Genomic DNA, 23,066 nt, shown 5'->3' on the forward strand with positions numbered 1-23,066 from the left:
ACGGTGGCCACAGATGGCCCAGCATCAAAGGGGCTACCGCCTCAGAGAGGCAAATGTGAGTCACACCTTAGCTTGCCCGCTTCCTTGTGTAGGGAGACAGGCCGACATCTCAACCAGACAGGGAAAACCGTGGCAGTACCAGTTTTCCAAGAAGGGTGGCTAATTATACTGGACACACCTCAGTGGTGTGCCATAGCTCTGATCCAGGGAATTAGAGTCCAGACATTTTGGATGTGGGCACTACAGGACTGTTTAGTGCCAACCCTACAGGAAATTAGGTAAAAATGGGCAGGGTTCCCCATGGGAATTGTACCACCATTGGCTAGAGAGTCTTCACCATCCACAAATTCGAAATTGTTATAGAAGTGGCATCCCGGACTACCATTCTCAGAAACTGCAGGACTCGGAAAGAACCGAAGAGGGACTGCCCTTGCTGAACCTGTGGGCCTCAGAGGAAAGGCTGCATCAAGGAAGACTGCATCTACTGAATCAAGACAGGTCTTCAGAAAGGAAAGTGCTGCTTCTGCCGTTCAACCTGTGGTGAGAGACACTAAGGGCTAGAGCTGCTTACACTCATGCCAAAGACCAGTGAGTGGACTCCAAGGGAAACTAGCTAGGCTCCAGCTAAGCTTCAGGAACACAAAAGCTAAAGAGACCTGCATGTGAAAAGTGCACAGCTGATCAGTAGCTACTGGATTTGATCTTACGGGCTGCACTAGTGGACTCCAGGGCTAGTCCTATCTCCCAAGAGGTGTGCACCATGTGCTGGATCTTTGGCTGGGGCTAGAGTGTACCTTTTTCTTCCCAAGAACTTCAACTTGCAAGCCCAAGGTAAAAGATAATGTTTTTGGGCACAAAGTCCAAACCTACGACTACCGTCTCTCGTCAGTTCATGGGTAGCCTCAAACACCATTGAGAACCAAGACTTCATCTGACCGCTGGACTTTGCCTGTTCAGTGACATCATGCCTAGCACCTGCCTCAAGGTGCAGAGGTCTCCACCAAGCTCACCGTCAACAAGATAAAAATTAAAATCAGATATGCTTTGGAGAGACAAGGTAAAATCCATACCGGGAGCAGCCCGGCGCACACATTGGACTCAGCCGAAAACTAAGAACTTGCCCATAAAGGCTTTCTCTCGAGGCTTACAGACTACCACCAACAGTGAAAAGCAGCAATTTACAAAACTCTTGAAAACTTTGATTGAAAAGCAGCGATTGAGGAAGATTTCGCAAAAATTATAACTCTAATTCCCTTCTTCCAATTGTCATTTTGATGATTTAAATAGAATAGATGCTATTTTTATAAATTGGGTGGGATTTTTATTGTGTCATATTTCTTACTTACAGGTTGTTTTGCTACCGATAAATTCTTTGCACTTGTTTTTGTTTGAGTTAAGCCTGACTGCTCAGCATGGGCTGAGCTAGTTTGAACCCTAACTAGACGAGACAAAGGATAGTAAAATTATTAGTCTGTGAGATCTTAAACACCCTAACTAATAATCAACTTTTCATCCCAGTCAAAAACAGATCAGAGCCAGCACAGCAAACTAAGTCTATGTGCTGGCATTCACTCACTCAATCATTATTTATATTACGTCGCTTATCACACCTGGGGGTATCCAGGCGCACAGGAATGGAGAGCCCTAGTCAAAGAGCAGGTCTTGAGTCCCTTGCTGAAGTCAACGAGTGAGGGGGAGGTTCGGCGATGGAGTGGGAGGTTGTTCCAAGACCTGGCGGCGAGGTAGGAGAAAGAAAAACCTTCACTGTGGCTCTGCCGTTTATGGGGACATGTGAGAGGAAGGCGGATCGGAGTGATTTGGTTGGCTGGTGAAAGGTCAGGTGGTGGTTGATGTAAGAGGGGCTGACGTTGTGGAGGGCCTTGTAGGCAAGAGTCAGTAGGTTGAACTGGCATCTCTTCTGGACAGGGAGCCAGTGGGGACTTCTGAGGTAGGGGGTGATGCTGGTGTGTTTGATGAGGTCGAGGAGGAGTCTGGCTGTAGCGTTCTGTATAGTCTGGAGCCGTTTGTGCAGATGGGTTGTGATTCCGGGGTACAGTGCATTTCCGTAGTTTAGTTAGCTGGTGATTAGGGCTTGAGTCACTGTTTTCCTGGTGCTGAAGGGGATCCACCTGAAGATATTATGAGGGTGTGAAAGCAGGCGGAGGCTACTGCGTTTACCAGGTGCTTCATGGAGAGATCGCTGACCACGAGGATGCTGAGGTTGCAGGAGTGGTTTGCGGGGGTAGGTGAGGGTCAGAGTGCAGTGGGCCACTATGTGTCATCCCCCGGAGAGGTGTTCTTTCCGAAGAGGAGCACTTCCATTTTGTTCATGTGCAGCTTCAAACAGTTGGATCTCATCCAGTGGGCGACGTCGGTCATGGCGTTCTGGAAGTTAAACCTGGTGGTGGCGGTGTCTTCCGTGGGAAATAGAGAGATTGAGTTGTCAGCATAAGAAATTTTGCTGACTCCGTGGGAGCGGGCTATGACGGCCAGTGGAGTCATGTAGACTTTGAAGAGGTGGGGCTGAAGGAAAATCCTTGGGGGGACTCCGCAGATGATGCTCTTGGGTTCGGAGGTGAATGGCGGTAGGCGGATTTTCTGTGTGTGCCCTGTGAGAAAGGAGTTAAACCATTTGAAGTGTTTCCTCTGATGCAGAAGTGGTGAAGTCTGGAGATGAGGATGTGGTGGGATACAGTGTTAAAAGCTGCAGAAAAGTCGAGGAAGATCAGGGATGCTGTTTTGCTGCAGTCGAGCCTGGATCTGATGTCGTCGGTTGCAGCCATCAGGGTGGTCTCAGTGATGTGGTTGGAGTGGAAGCTGGACTGAGCGGCATCAAGCAGGTTGTTTCCTTCTAGGTGATCTGTGAGCTGGCGAATGATGGCTTCTTCCAGGACCTTGGCCGTGAAGGGGAGCAGCGAGATGGTGCAGTAGCTCTTGAGGTCGCTGGGAATCGGTGGAGGGTATCTTCAGGAGGCATTTCACCTAAGCGTGTTTCAGGGAAGGTGGCAGTGGTGATGGATGAGTTGAGGATGTTGGCGAATGTGCTGCAGATTTCCTTCAGTCCCAAGTTGAAGGTGTGTTGCGGACAAGGGTCTGTCGATGCTCCAGAGAGGATGGAGGTCATGATTGATGTGATGATTGGAGTGGTGAGTGATGTCCAATCCGTGTAGTGGCTGTCGGGATTGTCAATGTGTGTCAGGAGGTGGCAGAGGCCGGTTTACTGAGGGTCGAAATTGCTGTAAATGTCTATCTTTTTTTTTTTTATAAACAATTTTTTATTAAGCAAAAGAAAAAAAGACATGGTACATTACTTGGGTAATGAGGTATACGAGTCCACTGTTAAAACATGGCAAATGCAACTTGTACAGTACAATTTGAGTACAGTCCACCACCCTGCCACCCCACAAAAGTGTGAATAACATATCTGTTAGGTCGCAATCCGCACCCGGGCACTTAATCATTTGCAATAAAGAGTCCCCTCCCTTTCGTTGACTTTCAATGGAGCAGGCATGACGCTCACATCAGGGCAGGTGTGTCCAGCAGGAGGCGTCGATCTCGCCATAGCTCGATGGTTGGGGATACACACAAGTCACCTGTATTTGTTCCACCTCCCCCACTTATGATCCCATTTTTTGGGGCACCCTCTGTGCTTGAAAACGTCTTTTTCAGCAATCATTGCCCTGTCCATGTCAATAGCCCTATCCGTCCGGGATGGAGCGGTCTCTACTCCCCATTTCTGCGCAATATTGCGTTACGCAAGTGACCACCCAGTCTAAGACCAAGCTTGTTCTGCTTGTGTAAGATCCGTGGCGTCCCACATGTTGAGTAGACAGAGCCAGGGGGTAGCCTTCAAAGATTTACCACACGCCATCTCCATCTGCTTCGTAATGTTTCCCCAATATGTTTGCATTTTAGGACATTCCCACAATATGTGGAAGAAGGTGCCTGGCATATTACAGCGCCGGTTGCACAGAGGGTCAGGTCGTCTTACCATTTTAAACAGTGTGTGTGCGTCAAAATAAACGCGATGTGGTATTTTCAGTTGTACCAAACACAGGTGCAAGGGAATGGCCACCTCCCTAGGGGACGTCAGGGCATCACGCCAGTCCTCGTCCTCGATCTCCCCCAGATCCACCTCCAGCGCTGGCGTAATCAGGTCATGGGGTCAGGTCGCTTGTTTAGAAGCTTCTTGTATGCGAGGGATATGGCCTTCGATGGCATGGGGTCGAGTAACAGTCTATCCTCCAGCGGGGTGGATGCAGCCAGAGGGCCCTCTTTAGGCAGGGTAGCAGCAATCGCGTGGCTAATCTGTAGGTATCTGTCAGCCTTTGTACGAGCTAAGTGGTATTTAGCCTGCATATCTTCAAATGTTGCTAGCTTACCTTTCACCCACATGTCGCCCACTGACGAGATTCCCATCATGTCCCACTTATCGAATCCAGGGCACTGACTAAGTTGGCCTAACATGTCAGGCTCCCAGAGTGGGGTCGCCTTGGTGAGTTTGTTATGCCAACCTCATTTCTTGTTGACCCCATGCCAGGTCTCGACTGTATGCGCCGTGGGCCCAGTAAGTTGAAGTTTGCGTGGATATGTGTAGAGGGCCCGATTATAACCGCCCTTACCCAAAAGCCAGTGGTCAGTACGAAAGTTCGGGTCATCATGCTCGCCGTGTGCCCACTTGTTGATGGCGATCAATTGAGAGGCTTGATAGTATAACTTAATATCAGGCAATGCAATGCCCCCATCATACCACCCCATCGTCAGCTTATTGAGGGCGATCCGTGGGGCACGTCCCTCCCAATGCACGTCCCTCCCAGAGCACCTCCAGCACAGTGGCCTCCAACCCAGTGAAGTAAACGCCGGGGATCGTGGTGGGGGAGTTCTGTAACACGTAAAGAAAGCGCGGTAGCGCTAGCAGTTTAAAAAGGGCTGCCCGTCCCAGGAGAGTAAGGGGAAGAGAATGCCAGTGCTTAACGTTAGAGCGGAGGAGAGTCAATGGTGGGAGCAGGTTAGACTCATGAAACATTACCCGGGTCTGGGGTGATAAAAATGATGAGGTATTTGAAACCCTGTGAAGCCACTGGTATGTTGTAGCCCCTAGGGTTACACCGTGGGTCACCACAAAGGACATACAGCTGCGACTTGGGCTAGTTGATCGTGTATCCAGAATGGGCTCCAAATACCCAGAAAATACGTAGTTTGATTGAGAGATCGCGTTGGTGAGGCTAGGTAAAGGAGGATGTCGTCCGCATATAGGGAAATACGGTCTTCATGGGCGTCAGTCCACTGCAGCCCTCTAATCATCGCATCTCCCCTGATCCAAACCGCCAATGGTTCGAGGACCAGTGCGAAAAGAAGGGGTGACAGGGGGTATCCCTGCCTGGTACCCCGTTGCAGCAGAAACGCTTTTGACACATGGTTATTGACAACCACCTGCGCAGAAGGCTGGGAATAAAGGAGTCTAACTCATTTAATGAATTTGGGGCCAAACCCCATCCGGTCCAAAACTGCGAATAAGAACTCCCATTCAATAGTGTCAAAAGCCATTGTTGCGTCAAGTGACAGCAAAATGGCATCTTCCTTTATGGTGTCGATTCGTCCCAAAACCCCATTAAGACGGCATAGGTTTAAGGCAGTATTGCGGCCTGGCATGAACCCAGACTGGTCAGGGTGTACCAATCTGGTCAAATACAGGAGAAGCCTATTGGCCAATACCTTGGCAAGAATTTTAGCCTCTGCTGTGAGGAGGGAAATCGGACGATAAGATTTGCAGTCCATTGCGGGTTTGCCTGGTTTGTGTATTACCACAATGGAAGCCAGCCTGACCTCAGGGGGGTAACACCCCAGTGTCAAAACATATACATGCTTAACAGGTGGGGGGAGAGCTTGAATGCCATTGGCTTGAAAAGTTCAATCCGGAGCCCATTAGATCCCATGGCTTTACCAGAGCGCAAGTCTTGTATGGCCTTCTGGATTTCAGTCACCGTGATGTTGCCCTCGAGAGAGTCCCTGTCATGTGTAGACAGACAAGCTACTTTGATGGTAGACAAAAGTTCTGAAGCCATGGCGGACTGTGAATCCTCGGCCGGTGTGTACACCGAGGAGAAATATGCTGCAAATGTATTAGTGATGTCCTGGTGGTCGGTGAGGAGTTCACCATCTGCACCCTGAATTGAATGTATCCATCTGGATGCTTTTTCTTTCTTTTCCAACCAGGCCAACTTCCTGCCCGTACGCGCGCCATGTTCGTATATTTTATGTCGAAAAGCAGTGTATCGAGCAGTGGTAGCTTCATTTAGAAGCTGAAGGTAGTCTAGTCTCACCATGTCCAGCAAGTGCTGAGCCTCTGCATCGGGCATCGATGCAAGGGCGTTTTCTCTTACGAGGAGATCATCCTCAAGTTCAACCACATGTTTGGTGAGTTCCCTCCTGTGCCCTACCATAAGTGACAGAGCTCTACCCTTTATAACCGCACCATATGCCCCCCCAGAGCACAGAAGGCGACGACACCGACCCTACGTTTTCATTGAAATAACAGTCAGAGTCCTTAAGTAGAGCCTCTTTGATATGAGGCACCCTAAGTGCCCACGGGTTTATTGTGATTGTGGAGCGACTCTTGGGTTGCCCCATGGCCAGTGTCGTCAGAATTGGAGAGTGATCTGAAATCCCACAGGCTAAACAATCGAAGGCTACGAAAAACAGGATATCCTGAGCAAGCGTGAATATATGGATGTCTGCTATCTTGTTTTGGAAGTAGTCTGCCAGGGAGTTGCAGAGGTCTTGGGAGGGGCAAATAGTGGTCTCTGTGGTGAATGGGCAGAAGAATTCCTTGCAGATGCTGAAGAGTTCTTTTATGTGGTTGGAGGTAGACTCGATGAGGGGGATTAAGGGGTCCATTCAGGCTTCCTTGAGATACTGGTGGTATTTGCTCAGGGCAGATTTAAAGGTAGTGAGGGGGGGGGGGGGGGGGGGACACTTGCTGGATCACCATCATCTTTCCAGCTGCTTACACTCTCGTTTGGAGGCCCGGAGTTTGGGGATTAACCAGCTGGAGTATTTGCTAGGTCTGCAGGTGCTGGCCGTGTTCATGGGTGTGATCGTGTCGGCGCAGTTTGAGATCCAGTCTGAGAAGTTTTGCTCTAGGATGTTGGTAGTGTGGGGTCTGGTGGTGTTGAGGGCGGCAGCCTAATGGGCCTCCGTGATTTTGATCCATCTGCAGTGGTGGGCATGGGGGTGGGTTGTGGTGAGCCTGCGATGGTGAAGTGGATTATGCTGTGGTCTGTCCAGGCGAGTTCAGTGGCATGGCTGAATTTTATTCTGTTGACTGCTGTAAAGATCGAGTCCAAGGTGTGTCCTGCAAGGTGTGAGGGGCCGGTGTCTAGTTGCTAGAGTCCAATGCTGCTCATGTTTTTGAGGAGGCTGGCGGAGTTAAAGTCGTTGAGGTGGAAGTTGAGGTCGCAGAGGAAGAAGAAGTGTGTGGAGTCAAATGTCAGGGAGGGGAGTTTGGAGATGGTGTCGCAAAAGCCAGGGCTGTGGCCCAGGGGTCTGTAGGCAAGAGTTCATCTGACGCTGGTGTTTGCATCAATTGGAATTTGAAAGTGGAGTTGTTCTATGATGTAGAGGATGTCCTCTTCGGGGAGGTGCTTTGGAGGGTCTCCTTGTGGATGATGGCGATACCTCCTCTGTGTCTGTTAGCGCGGTCTCTGTATCATTTTGCAACCATGGCACATTGCGATTATGTTGGGTGCTGAGAAAGGTGTGAGCCAGGTCTCAGTAATGAACATCACTTTGGGGGTGGAAGTGGTGATGGTGTCCCAGATTCCCGGAGCGTGCTTAAGCGGGATCGGGCATTGAGCAGCATGCACTGGAGCAGTTCCGAAGGGATGGAGGTCAGCTGTGTGGATGTGGCAAGGGTTTCGGTGTTGCAGGTGAATCGACAGCGGTGGAAGGCGAATAGTCCTTCTGTGGATCTTGAGGAGAAGGAGGAGATGCAGCAGTTGTTGAGGCCTCCAGGGTCCAGGGCTAAAAGCGGAGGGGCTGTAGCGATCGATGGCGGAAAAGCCATGGTTCCAAGTGCAGGGCGCAGTCCAGGCATGGATGAATGAAGAAGGGCTTGCCTGTGGCGCGCTGGCTATGCGGCCACACAGCAGTCTCCATGAAGTAGTCCTGGAAGGCGCTGGGGTAGGGAGGGCAGGCGCTGCCTAGGCAGGGAGACGGCGGTTGCTAAGGCAACAAAATACGTAGAAATGCAGGCAGGAAGCAGAAAGCAAGTGGTTGCTAAGGCAACCAGCAAGAAAAGCAAAATGCAGGCAGAGGCAGGGAGCGGTGACCTGGAGCACAGGGTCAAGGACTGCTCATAGGGATCACGCAGGGGCCTCCATGAAATAGGCCTGGAAGGTGGAAGGGACCGGTTGGGAGGCGGGAGCTGTGATGGTAGGGGGTTGCTAAGGCAACAAAATAAGCAGAAACACGAGCAGGCAGGAAGCGGAAAGCGAGTGATTGCTAAGGCAACCAGCAAGAAACAAAGCAAAATGCAGGCAGAGGCAGGGAGCAGTGACCTGGACCACGGGGTCAAGGGCTGTTCCGGCATTTAACTACAACTCCTTCTAGAGATATTTCAAATTTATAATAAAGAGAATGGACCTAAAACAGGAGAGAGCCAGCGGTGAGTACTTGTTTGATTGAGAGGATGTGTCAAACAGAGCTCTGATGGGTGCCTATTTTGATGGTTCTTATGAGCCACTGGAAAGTTGCTTCTGTACACAACAGCTGCCTGGCCAAGGACAGCCCTACAAGCAGAGCCCAAAAACAGTCCCACTGAACCATCAACTTCCAAAGGGCCCAGAACAACCACTAAAATGCATCTGTAAATACGCTTTTACAACTAACACCCATCATGCGACCCAGGAGGATCGAGAAGCACACATTCGTGTTCTGAATTTACATTGAGGTTATGGCTATCCTGAACAACCATACAAACGGACCCTTAACCTCAATTTAGCTTTCAAACACACAGGGTTATAAATCAAACTTAAAATTGAAATGTTTGCATTTTGAGACATTGTCACTGATACAGTATGCATCTTAGCAGAGCTCGATTTCTCGACATTTGGGACAACCAAATGTTTTGACATTACCTTCTGCACTATCTTCGCCCTACACCTGCCTCCAATTCCATGAACGCTTTACAAATGTTTTGGCCTAGACAAACCAACAAGACTTGCCATAATCCCTTCCAAATCACAAATATTCCAGTCATATCTCTACCCCCAACAAAAAAAATTATATACATACACATATATACACACATACATATATATATTACTTTTATGACAAAGTGCAATCCATGTACTTGTGCATTTCCAACTCATACCACGTATGGAGTATGTTATGATTATACACATTCTGCTTCCTATGCCAGGTATGTGCAATCAGAATACCCTACATAAAACTATAGACTAGTAATACCTGTGTAGAAGAAGAATTGCTCTAATAAATGGCATCTCCAATGCTTTAATCATTATGCCAGGCTCTGAGCAGATGACAGATACTGGTCAACTGACCAGCAATCCTGGTACCTTCATTGGGACCAATAACTACAGTAACAATGGAAGAACTTGTCTGTATGCCTAAGAATCCACAAATGTATTATCACATCATTGTCCGAATCAGAATAGCGAAACCTATGTAAAAGATATTCCTACTTTCCAAAGGACAATACTGGAAGGCATGATTACCCCACTGTGTGAGATATCATTAAAAAAAAAATCACTGCATGAAGTGTTTAGAATAAACAGCAAAAAGGAATACAGAGAGTAACTTCCTCGCACCTAAACTCTCCTACCACGAGGTGTTAAAAGTTCACATCACATTTGGGTAGGGTACAGGTGCAGACTTTATTGTGCCACTAAGGATTCAATTCCTCTTTCAAGTGATTTTGGCACTGTATATTCTTTCTGGTATTCTACCATAATACATTTTAAACATCAACCTTCGCTTATATTGACTCCATATTATCAACAATCACTTTTTGTTAAGATGAGCAGATGTGAAGTTAATAGTACATTTATTCTTCACCATGTCTGCTTATCTTGACAGTATGTTGGCAATCAATATTGTGGAGCAGATATCCAGGATATTCTTGACCTTAGTACGGTTACATACAACCTTCTTTTCACTGAATATTTTACCCTGCAAAGAAGATGAGACACAGAATTGTTGGCAGAGACTGTGTATCCATAACCTATTTTAGCACAAGAAACAACCTCCAGTTCAGATACTTCCATTAGAAGAGCTGCGGTTTATTATGGGCTGGAACAAACTAACTGCCGGCTGAAGCTGTAGTAGCTACCTGGAGTTACAACAGTTTCTAGTTGAAAGATTGATCAGTTTACAAACTAGGCTATCAAAAATCCAATTTCATATTCACTTTTTTTTAGGTAACCTTGTTGCCTACTGTAAGTTATGGCTAATTACTCTTTTGTGGAACATGGGTTATGATTGCGTCTGTCAAAAAAACAAATTGTGTCTGTCTAGAATATCGCTCTCTCGAATTTTGTTTTAATTTCTTTGCTATAACTGCAGTCTGAATCTAAAAAATTACAAGCAATGACAATGCCAATACGTCTGGCTTATAAGTGAAAAGGCCTCGTCGGTCACTGAAGGGTTCAGCTACTCAATAAGTCATTATAAATGCAGTCTGTTCCTCATTCGACCATCCTCCGACTCATTTGTGCATTCACCCACTTCTGCAATCACAATAAAACACACAAATTCAACAACACATGCAACAAAGTCATAAAAGTTATAAAAAGAAAACAGGATGCTGCAAAAATCTGATGTCATATACTTGCAATAACAAATCAAATTAAACATAGCAGCAGGTGGCGGTCTTGTAATCGTACTGTTCAGTGTATTGATGTATTGACATTCCAGCATGGCAGCCATGTTTATTACTAACATGCTGGCCATCTTGGAATGGTAAAACAATAATATATTAAAGACAATACCATTCCGGGATTGCAGAAGAAAAACATCCAGTTGGCACTTTCTCTGGCACTGTAGAAGGCTTTGACATATGAAATGAAAAATAAGGAAAAAAATAAAGAGTACCTACAAAAGTAGAAAATTGAAGAAGCAGGGGACTGGCCCACCAGCCCTCACACCGACACCAATTCTACTCTATGCAGATGAGTATATGTTAACAGACAAATGCAATAAATTACTAGGCGATAGAGCCAATGGCTGAAGCAGGCTGCCCCAACGGCACTATGCTGTCATCAATGAAAGTGGAGTGTAAACAACTCTCACACAGACTAATGGAACAAAAGGACTGATCCAAAACAGAGTGAGTGTATATGTATCCACACACATATATACACACAAACATACATATATACACACAACAATACATACATCTATCAATATGTAGATGAACAGCTCAGTGGCAGTTGCCACTGTGTAGTTATGGTTCAGCCATAATAAAAGTCATTTTTAAGAATGTAAATTGGAATTTTGCCTACTATGGACGGTCTGCACAAAGTCTGGCAAATGAAACGTTTAGTGACTCAAGGTCTAGCATGCAACCTACGTGCGGGGGAATAAAAAGAACAAAGACATGAACGTATAACATTAGTCAGAAAGCATGCATTTGTTGGTTATTTATAAATCAGTTCTGTAGATTAGGAGGTACACACTTAAAAAATACTGAATGGGCTTGAAAAGGTTAATACCTTTGTATATTTCTGCAGTTTAAAGTCGCATTTCAGTGAATCATGACTCGTCAACTCCATTTAATTATTTTACGCATGTGATTGGCTGGAGAAGGGTTTCGTATATATTTTTTTTTGCCATGTTGAAAATTGTTAATCTATTTCGATCCAGAAGGCATTACCCAATTGGGGTTGAGGGCATGCAGTACTTTGGGTGGAGGCCTGCAACCACTCCGCCAGTGTGCATAGCTGAAAGACGTGTACATCTTGTTTAGCGACCCGCAGCTGGTTGGGTACAGAATTTAGTTGCAGTTCAGACACTACAACCAACCCCTTTTGTGCATTTCCAAAGTCCATGCAAAGAGGGGAATAACTGCTGGTAGTGGGCTGGGTATGGCTGCAAGTGGGGCATTGCTACCAACTCCTGCTGTACCCGATCAAAGGCCTTACACAGTATGGTGGGTAGCCATGGCAAGATGGGTGCAGGTCCTAGTCACAGGCCGTGTGCAGTAGGGCTTGGTAATAAAGTGTATTATATGTTTAAAAATAGATAGATCGATAGATAGATAGATAGATAGATAGATAGATAGATAGATAGATAGAAGTTCCATGAAAAAAAAACCCAGTTAAAAACTGGCCCATGATTCTGGCTCCAATGCACAGAACCACTGAAAGATAGCCATACTAATAAATATATACCACAAAGGCCCATTTATGATCGCCTGTATTATATATTACACTGTCCATGTTGCAGAGCCAGCTCACCTCTCTAATAATCCGTTCCTCTTCCAAGGCTCACAAATCGATAAGGAGTGGAGCAAACTGAAAATCTCAACATACCCTTTACCAAAAGGGTTACATTCTTACACAAGATGAATCCTGTTTTGCTCTTTAATCAGGGACTGCTCAGTCCCTTCTTCCAAAATGCTTTACTTTTTTTTTTTTTAAAAAGACGTTTTCCAAATCCAGTTTAATTAACACAGATTACCCTACTTCGCTAAGGACTCTACTCACTACATTACTGCACCATGTATTCTTTTCTCCAGGCCTAGCTTTTGCACCTTTCAGAGACCCGTTGCCACTGAAACAAGACCCTTGCTTTAAATAAAACGTATACAAAATACACAAAGATCTGAACCAAAAAGGCCCAGTTTGCTCAGAGGCATATCTCAGTGCAATTAGCAAATCAGCCCACATCAAACATCTGACATCTCATCTCTAAGGGGCTTGGGATGAAGATGCAGCAGAAAGATGATTATAGCCTGTAAATGTGTGGCATGAGTGGCACATTAAAGTTGTTTTGGGCATCCAACAGAAATGGTTATTAAACATTTCTAACGAGGAAGAATCTTTGAATAAATATGATGCAGTCTTTTTTTCCCACCAGCTCCCATCTTTAATTCCATCTACCTACCGTTGCACCCCACCGCTCTCAGTCTGTTCTAATGCATATTGTGTGTGGTCTTACCAAAAACAGAGTGTCTTGGAGCCCGAACACTGCTTACCAATGGTTACATTTCCTGTCACTCATTGGCCTTGGGTATTTCAGAACCAATTTGTCTTCTGATACCTTCCTTCCCCCTAATGTTAGGTTCTTTTACTTGACTAGTTCAGGTTGTTCTTTGATACTCATTGGCCTGTGTCTTACTCGTGTCCGAGTTTTCCTTTGGGTTAAGCACTCCGAGTGCTTTTTTTTTATTTAGCTGTCTCCCGGGTGTACTACTCTTACTACACACTGTGTTGCCATCTGTCATCCATATGATTCTCTGAGCTCCCCTCCATGATGCATACACCTGTATAAAAAAAACAGGCCTTTTTGCAGGTTTCCTTTCCACCTTTTTGCCCCGATTCGGGCTACTAGATGCTGGTTTTTGGCTGACAGTGCACTGATGCCTGCTGACTAGGCCCCAGTTACAGTGCTCTCTACCTAAAACTGATACATGTGAATTAGTAACCCCAATCGGCAAGAAGTTTAACCCCTTTATAAGTACCCAGTACATGGTACCAGGGATTACGCAGGGCATGGGAGTTCAAGGAATCACTAGGGCCTGAAGCACTGTTTGTGCCACCCTGAGTGTCCCAATTAAACAGGATGTCATCAGTCCTGCCATTGTAGACTTCAGGAGCAGTGTAAACTGCTCAAACTCTACCTTGCCCTCATCATGTGCGGCAAAGTCAATGCACTACTTTTACTATAAGCCAGTCACTCCTAAGGAAGAACTCCTGAGCCCAGGAGGCAGGGTGCATTATATTGAGGGTGGGGAAATCTAAGCTTGCACTCAAGTGTCCCTATAGTCGCCTTTTCAATTAAGGGCTACATAAGTGATCAGCGGTCCATAGGATAAAATTGGCTGGCAACCAGGCACCACCCCCTCAACCACCTCAAATTCCCCCCCTCCCCCCACAAGGTTGGCAGCTCCATTATGGTACCTCTGAAATGGGTCACGTTTGGTATTAAACACCGTGCCTCATCGCCCCAGACAGGATTCTTGTGTCGAAATTAATGTGGCATGCACTTAGGTGGCTACCCTAGAGGTTGTTCATCTGGTTGCCTCAGCCTTTCCTGTTCTCTGGCTGCCAGCCCGCAGCTGCTGCAGTCAAGACAGCAATCTGACCCCCTGCCAGGAGGTATGAACTCTCCCAGTAGTCAGAAACAATGGCGTGGACGAGAAGGAGGTCACACCTCACTCCCTGACAGGTTGGCTAGTGAAGCAGCACATCAAGGCGGCGAGCTTCAAAGCTTACACCCCTTGTGATATGCAACCAGGCTGCCTCCCAAAGGAGGAAACTGCCTTCCCCCTGGCCCCAGAAACACTTGCACCCGGGAAGGCAGGGAAATGACGTAGTCCAGAGGCGTACACCCCCACAAGTCTTGCCACACCTCTAGGGTGAACTACCTGATCTGTACAGCTAAGAAAGGTTTGTCATTTTTAAAAGTGGCAGAATAGAGGGTTCTAGGTAGAAAAGGTGACATACCCTCCAGATGTGGTCACCTCAGGGGTGGATTAGCAGCTGGGGCTAGTATCCCATTGGCCACTTGCACCCACACCTCTAATTCCCCTAAATCAGGGATTTAAGGGGCACCCCTGGCAGCAGAACCTCAGTTCTGATTACACTTGAATCAAAGGACAAAGAAGAGACCCAGAGTCTGCAACTACAGCATCTGCACAAACCAAAGGCAAGATACTATGCACCTGTGGCACCATCCTGAAACTGCACAACTGAGACTCGTCCAGTACCAAAGACCAGTTACCCCAGTCAGAGGGGCTCCTTTGAGAGCCAAATGCAACTCCAGACTCCGCTGGATTAGTGGTACTAGACCCCTGCAGACCGCAGGTAAAAACAATGTACCAGAACGGAAGAACTGAAAGCCATCAGGCCCTCCAAGGGATTAGCCAAATGTAGATGATCCTGTGCATTGTCGGAAACGTAGTCCTGACCTCCAGCAGCTACTGTTTTCCCCCGGATGTCACAATAACTTCTTGCTGAGCTTACCGCTGCAAAGGCTTGTTGGTGGCCAGTCCAGCAACCACCACCTTTACTCGACTCTGCAGTGCCAGGAACTTTGTAGTACCTTAAGCAGACTATAGCAGAGTCCCCATTGTCGACGTTTGCGCCAGTTTCCTCACCAGCACAGTGTAACCAGAAAAACCAGTGCCCTCGTGGATCCCGTTTCAACACCTAGGACTGCCAGGACAACTCTGCACCCGGGCTTCTCGAGCCAGGTGAAATCAAACTGACTGTAGTGGTCTGGCCCTGGGAATTGCAACACCTTAACTCTCCTTGGGTGCCACGCAACACGACCTGCCAGTGACAGATTGTCACTAGTGCTTTATCCCCATTGCCCGCACTGCTGAAATTTTGCAGAATTGATTTGCGCCAATTTATTTTTGCTTCTAAAATCCCTAATTCCGCTTATACTTATCCAACTGACTTTGTTTTGGTGTTTAAATTTATATAAAAATCTGCTTTATTTTTATAAATTAGTGTTCGATTTCTTTCGAGTCGTGTCAATTACTTATCATCTATGTTGGTACTCTGAAAACACGTTTCTCTAGTAAATTCTGACTGTTCCTCGTTACTCTACCAGGACTGATCTAAGAATTAATTATTGTTAATCCGAGGACTATCTTTGGGGTACTGTGAGAATGTTACCACACAATACTCCACCTTCCAACACACCCTCATACTTTCATCCCAACCATTGCTTTCTTGCCCGTGAGCTTGTTTCCCGCCAGTTGTACGTTGCTCAATCACGCCACCCATATATTCACCCATTGCCTGCTCAACTGGGTGCTTCTTCCCGGGACTCTCACCCGTTTCTTCCACTCCAAGCATAGTTTTTACTCACCTGCTTTTTAACCAAAACAGAAAATACTGTCACACTTATTTTCTTTTCACTACCAATCCAACTCAGACCGGTAACTTAACAGAAAAAAAGCATCTATGTAATTTTGTAGGCGAGTGCACAAATGGTGTGCATGTCTACAAACTGACAGGGGCGACCTGATCATAGTCTTTTATTCTTTAGCCCTGCTGCACAGCATTGTGGATGCTCTGCAACATAGCTAAAACTACTGGCATAGTCAACAGATCCCAAAGGAGAGATCTGTTGGCTTGAACGGTACTGGTTATAAATATTCCTTCCTACTGTAGAGTCCTTGGAGCAGTCATACCTTACATCCACAAAAGGTGATTTGTTATCACTAAATAAATAGCAATTTAAATAACTGTCTTTCTCAGCAACAAATATTGGCAAGATTGGTTTTTTCTAATGAGATGATTCTGCGCCCCTTCTCCGCTCACTTGAATTGAGGAGGTCTGCTAGAGATTTACCCAGGGTCAAACCAAAACAACGATCTTTATTAAGCCAGTGATAGCTGTGACTTCGGTTTATTGCCAGAGCATAGGTGATACCCACAGTTAAAGCAAAGGTAAGTGTTAGCGCTAGCAGGGAAGTATAGCGCACTGCCAGCACTTCATGCATGGAACTGATGGCAAAGAAACACAATCCATTTTCTGAACAAGGTAAGCATTCAAAGAAGCATCACAGGTAGTGGAGGTTGTGAAGAGAATTCATTGCATGCATATGAATTTTCTGGTAAAAAGTGCAGTGCTTGGCTCAGTTACTAGTCATTGTGGACGCCATACCAGTAATGCGAGGCAAATCAGTGCCAGAGAAGTCACAAGGAAGAAATACAAGTATAAATGAACAACTCCGCCCTAAAAAGGAAATAATGGTCCAAACGATTAGATGCTACCTACGAGAACTGTCACCCAAGAGTTTTAAGCAAAGCAGTCTGCTAAGATTATGGGATACAATGCAAGTCACGATTTTAAAGTTTGTTAAACCTCAGTCTGAAGCAGATAGAAAAACAAGTACTGGCAAAGCCAATAAGTCTCACCTTCCTGATGCAAGCGACAAGCTATTGGCTTTGCCAATGCTGGTTTGTAAAGCATAGTTTAAATATTTTGTTTAAGTTAAAACATTTTACTGTACAGCAGACAAAGCAAACATTACGGTAACTCAAAACTACACACGGAATTCAATATTTTCAATTGTTATAAATGGCATGGCTTATTTTTATTAATACCTTTTACTCAGGAAACCGAGAACAGAATCGAAAAAGTATAAGGAAGAGTACGGATTTCAAGGAAAATGTTAGCCAAGGCAAAATTTACTTTCAACAGGGCTCGGTGATGAAACCAATTCACAGTCATTAAATCTGCCCCAGTGCTCCAAGGAGCAGATTTACAGGCTGCTCGGGAAGAACCGTCTCCTTTTCAGTCATACTAAGTGCCTTCTGCCTTAAGCGCCATCTGCAAAAGTGCAACAGCCAGCTCCTCCCCAGCACCAAAAAGCGTTTGTGTGCTAAGGTCTGGGAGTTAAAGCCATATGTCGAATGGGTTATCATTTGAGGGTGAAAGCATTACATAGAGAAAGAAAACACTTGCTCTCCCATGGAGTCCAGAAAGAACAAGCATTTACAATGCAACGGTCTCGGCATTGTTAAAGTTAGAGCTATTGGCATTGCTCGTGACATTATTTTTGTTTATGTTTTTAAAACATTTAAAGAAACGGCATTGTTATTTACAATGTCAATAGCTTAATCACTCTCAAAAGCGAGATTTATTATGCGAGCATTATTTGGGAAGTTTAGCAAATCCATAATTATGAGGAAAACGCTGCAGCATCGCAAAATGCCAGTGGCCCAGACTAATATGCATGATTAGTATGTGGATTCCATGCCCATTCCATCTTTGTCCTCTCTGCTGAAACTGCTGTCTGAAGTGTCAAATTTTATTAATACTAAACAAAAATCGCACTACCGTGCCAGGGCCAGACTTGGCGTTGATAATGATTGTTTGAAAAGGGAACTTTGAAAGGATACGAACTTGACCAATTCTGGTTTCAAAATATAAGAGAACACTGTAGAGGCATGCGTCTACCGACTGTTATATATAATTTGGGATATATTTCTTAATCTGTCGAGTTCAGCCACTGCATGATTATATTGCTGTCTCTTTTTGAAACTCAGGAGCAGTAACATTGTCGTGGTGTCACTAGGGCTTCAAGTGGATGCTTTTTCAATATTATATACAAGCCACAGTTACTGCTAATTTATCTTATGCAACTAACAACGATTGACAAAGCCAATAGTCCTAACTTGTTGTAGGTATCATGTTACTTGTTGTATCATTATGCCTGGATGCAATGACAAAAGAGACAGCAAAATACAAGTCGTATAGACCCCGCGCAACACCGCCCCCCACCCCCACCCATTTGTTTGTATCCCACTTAAAGCCCTGGGTAGGATACTCAACAACAGGGCCGAACTGGAACCCCAAAGTAGGCCTGGCAATTATGTCGGACCAGCTGGAGGGTAATGGGGGAGGTTAACTGTGAAGCACTTTTGCTACAGGAAACGCCCGATGCCCGGGCAAGCCAGCCCGGCCCTGCTCAACAACCCCGTTCTCTCCCGCATTTACCTGTGATCAGGCGCGCAACACCCATTGAACTCAAAGGGCTTCAGCCCCTCCCCCCCCCCCCCCCGTCGTGTGTGGCAACCCGGGATGAGACCGCTTCCCGGGCAGACACAAAGCCGCGCCGAGCACTTCACAGGTCTTTAAAAAGACCATTTGCATGTTAATGAGGCCTCGCTGTTGCTTCACCCCTTCTAAGAAGCCCCGCAGCTCCACTCTGCCTAGATTCAGCCCCCCCACCCCCGAAATCAGCGCCACTCTGCCTACTGTTTAAAGATTCAGTCCCCCCCCCCGAAATTTTCGCTTATCCCCCCCCCCCCCCCCCCCCCCCGAACATTAACTAGCAAGTGATTTCGCTGGTCGCTTTTTCACAAGCTCTGAACTTGGGCAGTGATGTTTCCCCTTGATAGAGAAGTTTCAGTTTCTGTATTTGGATTCCATGCCCATTCCTTCTTTGTCCTCTCTGCTGAAACTGCTGTCTGAAGTGTCACATTTTATTAATACTGAACAAAAATCGCACTACCGTGCCAGTGCTTGCGGCCTGAAACAACAAGCGAAGTACCAGCAGCAACCCCAGAGGACCGAAGTTGCTGCGGGACCTGGAGAGCAAATTACCCGAGTCACCTCGAGGTGCAGGCATTCAACGCTGACTCTACAGCCTCGAACGGCCGAATGTAAAGCTATCGGCTGGGCCTGCCGATTCCGGACCCGGACTGCGGAGCTTGTCGGATCCGCACTGAAGTGCACTAGGGGACAGTGCGGGGACGTGCTGGTTCCGAGTCATGTAATAACCCGGACGGATTGGCCATTGCACTCGGAGGCTGTGGTGGAAGTACGCGGTTCGTCGCAAAATGGCAGACGAGCCATGGCTGTGATTGTCGACATAGGACGGCTTGACACAGCCGTAATCTTTGGTTATTTGCCTATGTGGGATCTCCGCAGGAGCACAAAGCGGGATAGTGTAAAACAAGCCCAGGGCACCGGAAGACACCACCGCAGCATCGCCAAATGCCAGTGGCCCAGACTAATATGCATTCGCACTCACTTTAGACGTGAATAAAGTAGTGTATTCAGGTCTGCCTGGCGGGGCTTCAGAGTGAAAAACAAACTAGTAAAGAGGGCACCGGAAGACACCACCGCCTTTCTCCGAGGCACAGCAGAAATGCCTCGGAGAAAGGGAGCGTCCTTTTCGGATTCGGGGGCGTGTTTTGCTGTTGTCTCCTCCCTGAGACTTCTCGCAAAAAACACGCCCCCCGATCCGAAAAGGATGGGGCATAATCGGAGTGACTGACCTCTTCTCCAGTGGCTGGCCAGCATTTAAGAGGCCAGCCAATGGAGAACAGGAGAGAAGAGGGGCGGGTGCAAGCCCCTCTTCTCAAAGTCATTAAATCTCGCGAGCGAGACTGCGCAAGCGCAGCCTTCGCTAGCCGAGACCTAAAAAGGAGTTCCCTAAATGCGAGCAGTGGAAGGATAAAACTCATCCAATCAAACTGATCTGATGGTAAAGAAGCTTGACATTAGGGGGAGGGGGGCCACAAGCGGGAGAAGAGCCAACAAGTAAGAAGCAAGCAAATGAGTGGCAAGACAGCTAAGCAATGGGTTGACACAAAGCCCACTTTTAGAAGTTTTTGGTCCACAAAAGGTCTTCTGACAATAGAAAGCTAAAAGCTGTCTGCAAGAGAGACCTAAAAAAAGTACTCCAAAGAATCACAATCACGTTCGTCGTCTTCCAGAAACGAATGCATCTGTACAAGAAATTTTAAACCACAGACAATACTTATATTAATAAGCATTATGGTTATATGGGAGAACTAAAGGCCTCTTTCAATGATATACAGGCAAAAGACTAACTTTAAAGCAACGAGAAGTTTAATGAGGGGTTCACAGCATCTACATTAGGAAACAATTAATAAGATGCGAACATACCAAAAGGTGAAAAGGCAGTCTTCATTTGTAAAGATAGTGCTCGAAAACAGCAGGCGCAGAGTTGAGCATTTTATCATGAGATTGGTATAAGCCTCCGCTAATGTCCTTTAAACATCCTACATCGGAAGGAAAAGCAATAATACAAAATTAATACAGCATGCAATTTAGAAACTGACCAAGTTACAAATTTTTGGAGCTACGCATTAAGACATTGGTTCTGGCAGTACCCCATCCCCAAATTCAGCCACAGTATTATGGTTAATGGGATAAAAAAACGTAAATCCACCATTCGGGAAATGTTTTCTGGAGCATCATTCAGTAAGAACAAAGTATTTAGTAAGTACTAAGTAGGGACCAGATCTGTAAATACTTCTAATTTACAGTGAAAAGAAGAAAGAAAACACGCACAGATAAGCATCAGACAGGTCAGTTGGATAACATCAAAATCAAAAGCTAGTACTGACAAAGGACCCTTGGACCAACAATGAACATGTTACAAAATGGACTCCAACACTGCCCAAACCCCAAGCATGGTTTCAAATTAGTTCAGCTGGAAAGTCCCACATTTCATTTACAAAAACTTGTTTCAGAATGAGCATCACCAAGGTTTACACATCAACAGGCTCTACTGCCCACACAAGCTCCCATCCCTTCTCAGAAAAGAATGACCAGACCTAGGAAAGCAAACATCAGTGTTGATATTTTGATGTTTTTATTTTCTTAAATTGAAGCCATACATCACAAGTGATACTGAAAGACAACTGAATATTTTAAATACTGGGAGTTATTTCGAAACAACTGTGCCTTCAATTTTAATTAAATGTCTACCTGCGCCTCTTTGATTGTTTCGTACCCAGAATTTGATTACTCTCACCACGACTACACAGCGCACACCCACCTCTTGATTCCCTGGATGACAGAATGGTTCTCTTAACAGCACAAAACTAATCCTGATAAGCAATAACCACTGGGTTAACCACTAACCTTATCTTCCAAAGCACAGTGCTGCCCAGTGTATATCGCTTCAATGCCTCAATTAGAGTAGTAAGCAAAACATAAATGTGATTACAATAAAATGTAATTATGAAAGTCCTACGACAATGGTGTGCATCAAGCTAACGCTTAACCTTTCATCATGGACTCACAAGGACTTGCTGGTAAGGCCTGCAAGAACACAACAAGCATTTGCAATGCAATAGGTCTCGCATTTACGGGAGTTTGAGCTATTGACATTGCAAATGACAATGCCTTTTATTTTCGTTTCCGTTGAAAAAAAAGATAAGGTTTTGTTATTTACAATGCCAATAACTTAAACTCGCGTAAATGCGAGACCTATTGCATTGCAAATGCTTGTTGGTGTTTTGTGTCGCAAGCTTTCATTGAGATTGCAAGACTGAAAGAAAAGCCCTTTCTGAGAGCCTCCTCGGGCGGCGAAGGGAGGTGTGAAGTGTGAGGAAGCAACCATGGCCGGAGTGTGCCTGGGGCGCACCGCACTGGAGGGGGTGGGGAAGAGGGCCGGGGAAGAGGGCCGGGGAAAGGTGCCCTTTACTGGTGTGTGAGGCGGCCAACTTTAGCGAAATGTGTCCTTCAAAGGGCCAAACCTCGATGGGCTGCAGAGGAGGGGGCAAGGGATGTGACATTCACTCAGACCGTCACGAGCGCAGTGCCCGGAGAGCTTACCCTCAAAGGGCATCACAGAGCTGGGATAACCGTGCCCTTCCTTCGGTAGGAGGTGGTAGTAGTAAGAAGGGGCCAGCTAGCATCATTGCACCCTTTTCATGTGCAAAGGGTGTGATGCGTCTGAGGAAAGGGAGTGCCTTGTAGAATGACGGGGCACACAAACAAGAGCTAGGCGCTGTGAGGGTTGGGAAGGGGTCGCTGCCCGTCACTAGGGCGAGCATGACAGGAGTAGTTAAGGGCAAAGTAGCTGCCACTGTGGCTGCTTTCATGGTAGGGCAAAACTGAGAGCTTCGGGGGAGGGGGTTATGTGTGTGTTAGGTGTTAGGAGTGCAGCGTGAGGGGCAAGGAGAAAAGGGCCCTTTATTGGTACAGCTGATGTGAACGGACAGCCTGCAGGGGCCGCAGCAGGACACTTGCTCATCGGAGCAGAAATTAAATGTAAGAATATAGCGTTTTTGTCCTCCTGGTTTCAAAGCCATTCCAAGCACTCCTGCACACTCACTGGAGGGAATCTCTCACTCTGGGCATAATCTTGCTTTTAATCAGTCTCGTTGACTCAGTGGAGTTTCACGTCAGTGGTGACTGAACATGGCACAATCTCTCACCGCAGCTTCGATTTCGACATCCGCGATTTTCCAAGCAGATCTTCCTGAAAGCATCGCACAATCATGAATTCACATGAAAAGGTGCGAGCTTGTGAACAGATGTGCCTTCGCATTTAAGGGTGGGCACTGAAAATGAAAGTTATTGCGCATGAGTGTCTAT

General features: G+C 46.3%; 1 protein-coding gene across 2 annotated transcripts in view; it reads right to left on the reverse strand.

Moving 5' to 3' along the window:
• The window catches only part of ZBTB46 (zinc finger and BTB domain containing 46), a 299,861-nt gene that overhangs the window by 229,682 nt on the left and 47,113 nt on the right, over positions 1 to 23,066 (reverse strand). Inside the window, exon 2 of one of the 2 annotated variants that reach the window (XM_085619618.1) lies at positions 20,622 to 20,737. The exons of the other annotated variant lie outside the window; for it this stretch is intronic. Coding sequence (XP_085475744.1) covers positions 20,622 to 20,646 — 25 coding nt within the window. The 5' untranslated portion in view covers positions 20,647 to 20,737. The remainder of the gene's footprint in view (positions 1 to 20,621; positions 20,738 to 23,066) is intronic. 2 annotated transcript variants of the gene reach the window in all.

The sequence above is a fragment of the Triturus cristatus genome, chromosome 7 (assembly GCF_964204655.1).
Source record: "Triturus cristatus chromosome 7, aTriCri1.1, whole genome shotgun sequence".
Classification (NCBI taxonomy): domain Eukaryota; kingdom Metazoa; phylum Chordata; class Amphibia; order Caudata; family Salamandridae; genus Triturus; species Triturus cristatus.